Here is a 7,139-nt window from a genome sequence, read left to right on the forward strand (position 1 = left end):
AGTTGAACTCTGTATAAAGCCTTCACCATACCTTGCTGCACTAATAGATCCTTGACCCTTCTCTGCCATAAATCAAAGTTTCGCATTCCATCAAACTTTATAACATCGAACTTTGCAGAAGAATTTCCAGAAGCCATTACAACAATGTGCGCTGATACCAATTTGTTATGAAAATTTATTCCCACAAAAACAAAACGATATTACAATGCAGTAACTAACAGTGAAATATACAGAACAACAGTCACACAAATTATAATGAAAATAGTAACAATAACATAGAATTACGTGGTTCAACAATGCCTACATCCATGGGAGTAATCGACAATGTGATTTTCATTATCTTGTGTCCAAAGACCATGTGTTACATAGTACAACATGTATTTATAACTTTCCAAGAGGTTTTCCCTCTAGAACCCAACTTGTCCAATGTCCCAATTCAAAATTTGAAAACAACGCTGAGTAACCAAGCCAAACCATCAACGGTTTGCAAACATATCGTCGATGGTTTAATTCTGAGAGGAAACAACTGAAGTAATAGACCCAGAATCATTGACCATTTCACTACAATGGACCACTATTAACGGTTTCCTCCAACAAGTCAACATTCTTGTTTTCTTTATGTTTTCTCTTTGTGCATGTCTTACACTCAACATATGAGTCACATATTAAAACACCATGGTTGCTGGGTTTGCAAGGTCTTGGGGCTATTTGTTAGTCCTTCGACGATTGTGGGACACTAAAGATATTATTTGGTGGAGAAATAGCCGAAGTTTGGTTGGTGGAAGGTAGGGAGGATGACGCAAGGAGGCAATGTCATTGCGACAAATGGCAACAAGCTAGGGTTTGTGAAATGCTAGCTTAGAGAAGAAGCGCACATTTCACGTGCTAGGGCCCTTTAAAAAATCGTGAACTAATCGATCAATTTGGATACCTGATCAATCGACCTGTCTCTTATTTTCTATTTTCCTTTTTTTTTTCTTTGCTATTTATTTTGTTTATTTAATTATTCAACTAGATATATTATAAATTCAAAAAGAATGTATATAAGATGTAACGCCCCAAAAATTATTACAGGAGGATGTAGTGATTTAAAAAAAGTAAAAATTGATTAATTAATTAATTTAATTAAAATTGAATAAATAATTTATTTATTAAATAATGATAATTATTGATTAAATAATATAATATAATATATTAATATATTAATATAATATAATATTATAATAATATAAACATATATACATATATACTCTACTCTTCTGAAGATGTGAAGCTTCAAGAGATTGAAATTACAATCTCATAACAAAGTCCCCCTTCTGCACTCCGTCTTTCCTCGCATCTCCTCTCCCACTCTTCTTGATTTTTTCAGTCAAATGGGCGTCGATTGAAAATCAAAAAATGTCGCTGGCCTCCATTCTCCACCACCGACATTTCTATTGAAACAGATTTGTCATGGGAGCGACGTAGGCACCACTCCTGGGAAAAGGTATACTCCCCCTCTTCCCTCAATTTCTCTTTGAATTTTCAGCTAAATCGACGATCAGGCACCACCACAAGATCCTAGTCTCGATCATCGTCATTTTTTGCCAGAGTGAATTTTCAATTGGGAGGTCGTAGGTACCATTTCAAAGCGAGAGTGAGATTTAGGGAATTAAGGAAATTGGTTGTTTTAGAGGGTTTAATTGTTATTTGAAATTTATGGGCCTAGGAAATTTTAAAATAATATTTTATTTAGGATTTATTTGATTAAATTAGGATTATTGAATCAGAGTTCGGGTGAGCGCCGCAGGCATCGTTTTGGAGTCCCTACTAACGTAGTTTCAAGGAATCAAGGGGATTAAGTAAAGTCAATAATTTTATGAAAATTGAATCAATTTAATTATTATGTTTAAATATATATATATATATATATATATATATACACATATATTTATTTATTTATTAAAGAATTTAAAGATTATTTTGAAAACCAACCGTTCAAAATGGATTTTACAAACTTAGGATATATGGTATGGTATTTTTGAATAAAATGAACGGTGGAAAGCTTGTTTGTTTATGGTTATGCTAAAATGTGGAAATCGTGTGGCAGATGATTTAATTGGTATGGATTATTATATATATGGATTTGAGATTTTGAAATACCGAACTGTTTGTGAAATATTGAAATTATTTGCGAAATACTAGAAATGCTTGTGAATAATGCAGGGATTTGATATGACGGCCAAGGGCCGATGTAACGCCCCAACCTGGGTCTTCCAGGGAGCACTGCATCTCTCCTCTTCCACGTGGACCAGACAACAGGGGGTGGGGCCTTATCAGACTAATGACTGGCCTCACAGATCAACACAGAAAACTTCCCAGGAGGTCACCCATCCCAAGATTACTCCAAGTTAAGCACGCTTAACTATGTAGTTCTTATGGGAAAGTTTCCAAAAAGAAAGGTGCACCTTGTTGATATGGGTAGTAACATCTAATCTTTTTAATTCTTTCATCATTGGGATATCACATTCTCCCCCACCTATAGAACGCAACGTTCTCATTGCGAACCCACATTTCCAAACCCAGGCGATGTGAATCTCATCACACTTCCGGCTGGGTGTTGGCTCTGATACCATTTGTAATGCCCCAACCTGGGTTTACCAAGGTGCATTGCGTCTCTCGTCGTCCGCTTGGACCAGACAACAGGGGGCGAGCCTTATTAGACTAATGACTGGCCCCACAGATCAACATGTGTCCTTTTCAATGTGTTTTTGTCCTCACTCACATACTCCTTGAAAAAACTTGCCAGGAGGTCACCCATCCCAAGATTACTCCAAGCCAAGCACGCTTAACTATGGAATTCTTATGGGAAAACTCCCGAAAAGAAAGGTGCACCTTATTGATATGGTTAGTAACATCTAATCTTTTTAATGTGATACCCTATGGATGAAAGATTTAAAACATTAAATGTTACTACCCATATCAACAATGTGCACCTTTCTTTTCGAGAGCTTTCCCATAAGAACTCCATAATTAAGCGTGCTTGGCTTGGAGCAATCTTGGGATAGGTGACCACCTGGGAAGTTTTTTCAAGAAGTGTGTGAGTGAGGACAAAACACACTAAAAAGGACACGTGTTGGTTTGTAGGGCCAGTCATTAGTCCAATAAGACTCACCCCCTGTTGTCTAGTCCAGGTGGAGGAGGAGAAACGCAGTGCTTCCTGGAAGACCCAAGTTGGGACATTACAAATGGTATCAGAGCCAACACCCAGCCGAAAGTGTGATGAGATTCACATCGTCTGGGTTTGGAAATGTGGGTTCGCAACGAGGACGTTGCATTATATAAGTGGGGGAGAATGTGATACTCCATGGATGAAAGACTTAAAATATTAGATATTACTACCCATATCAACAAGGTGTACCTTTCTTTTCGAGAGCTTTCCCATAAGAACTCCATAGTTAAGCGTGCTTGGCTTGGAGCAATCTTGGGATGGGTGACCACTTGGGAAGTTTTCTCAGGAAGTGTGTGAGGACAAAACATACTGAAAAGGACACGTGTTGGTTTTTGTAACCAGTCATTAGTCTAATAAGGTCCGCCCCCTATTGTCTGGTCCAGGTGGAGGAGGAGAGACCCAGTGCTCCCTGGTAGACCTAGGTTGGGGCGTTACAACCGGGGTTTTGTTTAAATGGCTGTGAGCCAAATTGTATTTGTGGCCGAGGGCCAAATTTTTAGAATAATAGGAAATATATGTGAATTAATATTTTAAATGGTGATTTTTATTATCTATATTGCATGATATGCTTTAGCAACCCTAGGGACCAGTATAATGTGAGCACGGTTCCGTTGCTAGGGATTTGTTATGTGGTCGTGTGTACCCACACCTCTTCTGAGAGGTGTAGGGTGGTCTTGTCCGATTTGCCTACGTGAGGTGAATGTACCCCCTGGGTGAGGGCAATCAGACCAGCATTTGGAGCTGCATATACCCGCGGGGTATGTTAGTGGAGAGTACAGATGACTATTGTCTGGGTGAATCCCCCAGGACAATAGTCTAGCCTTCGAGCTACACAACCCATGCCATGGGGGAAGTAAATGACATGTTTTGTCACAGGAAGTGTCTTATATGCATATCTATTAGTTTATGTGAATACGAATAATTAATAAGATAATTTTGAGGGCTTGATGAGAAAAATGAGTACCCTAGTAGCAGTAATGGTATTAGAGTAGAGGGAAGCTACTTGTATGGGTAGGTAATCTTTCCTATCCTCGGCTAATTGTGTGTGTGTGTAAAATAAGAATGATTTCATAAATGTGTTTATCTACTTGGTGAACTGGTTATTTTCTATACACTAAATGCATGTTGGTCACACACTGACATTAATTTAGTTTTTCCCTTACTGAGCCGTGCCTCACCCATACTTTATAAACTATCTTTTCAGGAAATCCTAGGGATCGGGTCTAGTAGGCTAGAGGAGCCGGGCTAGTGGTTTAAATTTATGTGAGTGATATGTATGGACAGAGATTTTATTTTTGTATAGTTTTATGGTATGTGATTAAGTGAAAATGGAGATGTTTGTGTATACATATAGCTAGAACCCTGGTAATGTAATTTGAAAATTTTATATTTTATTTCCGCTACATATATGTGTTTCATATATGATGAATAAGGTATCAGGTACATAGACATCACTAAAGTAGTACCACACGTGGCGGGTTGGGGCGTTACAAGTGGTATCAGAGCCTAAGTTTGCTAGGTTCTATAGACTTTGATGGTTGATGATTACCATAGGATAGGTTAAGATAAGTTAAGGATAGGAATGGGTAGGTTAGGTTGGGTTTTGGTCTAGAAGCTTGGAGGCAGAGATCCTTGAAGGTTTTCTATGCTCTTCCTAGAATGACGATTTTAGGAAAATCATGGTAAATCCATCGATGGTTTCGTTTCTAGGTTAAGATACTGGAGCTCAGAAATTTAGGTTGGGACGTTAGGGCAGTCAAGTACATGTGTGGATTCAGTGTTATGTTGAAGACTGATATTTTGTCGGTTTTGTGATGGAACTAAGGGAATGAATCTTTTAATTGAAAATTCACACATATTAGTAGTTTCTTCATTTCATACTTACTTCAATTATGATAAATGAGGAGTTTTCAAGTCGGTTTCTATCCTATCTTTGGGATGGATTCTAGAGGAAATGACATCGTAGCTGGAGGGGATAATCACGTGGATTCTTCCAATGAGGATGATGTCGATGCTTCGGCAGTGCTGTGAAGTATAGCGCAGCAGGCTAGGAAGGAGAATCGGAGGGACTCTAGAGAGCAAGATCAGCCACCTATTGGTCGAGGCTGCACTTTTCAGGAGTTTACCCGGATGAATCTGCCGATTTTTGTAGGAGAAGCAAACCCAGTCATAGCTGACGATTGGGTTCAAGAAATAGAGGAACTACTGGGTGTGCTAGAGAGCATAGAGGATCAGAAGGTGCGGTTTGCCACCTTTAAATTGGTAAGGGAAGCAAAAAGGCGATGGAGATCGGCGAAGATGGTTGAGGAACAACGTCCAAAGCTTACATCTATTACCTGGAGCCATTTCAAGGAGGTCTTCTTCGACAGATACTTCCTTACTGCCACTCAAGAGGCGAAGGTTTATGAGTTCTTGCATCTGACCCAAGGACCCATGACTATACAACAGTATGCAGTCAGGTTCGTGGAGCTATCCCGTTTCACTCCTCATAAGATCTCAGATGAGCCGAGGAAAGCTTGGTTGTTTGAGAGAGGTCTAAGGTAGGAAATACATGTACAGGTGGTGGCCTTGTTGATTCAAAGTTTCTTTGAACTAGTGGATAGGACCATGGCAGTTGAGGCCAGTATTCAGGAAAATAAGAGAGTTGAAAACCAGAAGAAGAGGCTCTTGTTTCAGGGTTTCATACCAGCACTAGTCAGGGCGTATAAAGGCGGTCTGGTAATTTCTCGAGCCAGTGATAGGATACAGGATATCAAGCCCTTCAGGGGAGTTCATAGCATCCTATCTGTTCAAGATGCCATCAGAGGCATTGACAAGCTATTTGCTATCGGTGCGGTGGGGCTGGATATATAGTGTGGGACTGCCGTGCGACATTGAACTATCCACCTCCACAGCATTAATACCAAGGAGGTAATCAGGCACCCCAAGGGGGTCATCAGAAGGGGAGTTGAGATTAAAGGATATCTCGGTAGTGAGAGATTTTTCTGATGTATTTCCCAAGGATTAGCCGAGACCATCTCCTGATCATGAGGTAAAGGTTACTATTAATCTAGTTCCGGGGACATCGCCAATTTCTAAAGCGCCATACAGAATGGCACCGACAAAATTAAAAGAGTTAAAAGACCAGTTATAATAATTATTAGATAAGGGTTTATTAGGCCCAATGTGTAATCTTGGGGAGCATCGGTATTGTTTATGAAAAAGAAAGATGGGTCGATGAGAATGTGCATCAACTACATATTTTCATAAGTCAAACAAAATAGTGGGGACAATTTAATCTTAAAATTAAGATGCCCATAAGAATGTAAGATACTAAGTGGGCAACAACCGGACTCTTATGTTTTGGGGAATTCTTTATTCCCTGGGAAGTTGTGTTATCACCATAACCTAAAAAAAAACATGAGAATAAGATGTCATGGGCATCACATTGCCAAGTATTCCGAAGGATTTTGTGAACCAAATAACACCTAATAGAATCATCTTTAGCAACTTATTTAGAAGAAAAATCATAATGATACTCGGACCTTTAGCAAATTGGTATCTAGAAGGAAAACCATACATGTTAGGACCTAAAGCTTTATCTTTTTGCTCTATCCTGTGCAATTCCTACTTGGCAATGAGACACTAATTTAACCACTTGGGCATCAACTCGGTTGGGATTTGATTCATATACAGCTTAATCTGAAATCTTCTGTGGTGATCTGCAGTTGATTGTAGCTTTTGAAGTCATCTTCAAAATCTGGTCCTTCTACCATTAGCAAGTCTCTAACACAAATGAATATCACTCTTTCTTTCCTGATCCTTCTCACACAAGATTTGTGCTGCCAGATAATGCCCGATTACTGATCATAGCTAACTAAATAACTTCATTAGTACTGTATTGCGTACCAAGAACCAAGACATGTGGTTATTGCATATTGTCCAGTCA

At 39.1% G+C, this 7,139-nt stretch overlaps 1 protein-coding gene across 1 annotated transcript; it reads left to right on the forward strand.

The window, feature by feature from the left end:
* Window positions 1–5,341: 5,341 nt before the first annotated feature.
* Window positions 5,342–5,755, forward strand: LOC131148264 (uncharacterized). The gene has a single exon (XM_058097987.1). It carries the CDS (start codon window positions 5,342–5,344, stop codon window positions 5,753–5,755), a length of 414 nt encoding a protein of 137 aa, XP_057953970.1.
* Window positions 5,756–7,139: the final 1,384 nt, after the last annotated feature.

The sequence above is a fragment of the Malania oleifera genome, chromosome 2 (assembly GCF_029873635.1).
Source record: "Malania oleifera isolate guangnan ecotype guangnan chromosome 2, ASM2987363v1, whole genome shotgun sequence".
Taxonomy (NCBI): Eukaryota; Viridiplantae; Streptophyta; class Magnoliopsida; order Santalales; family Ximeniaceae; genus Malania; species Malania oleifera.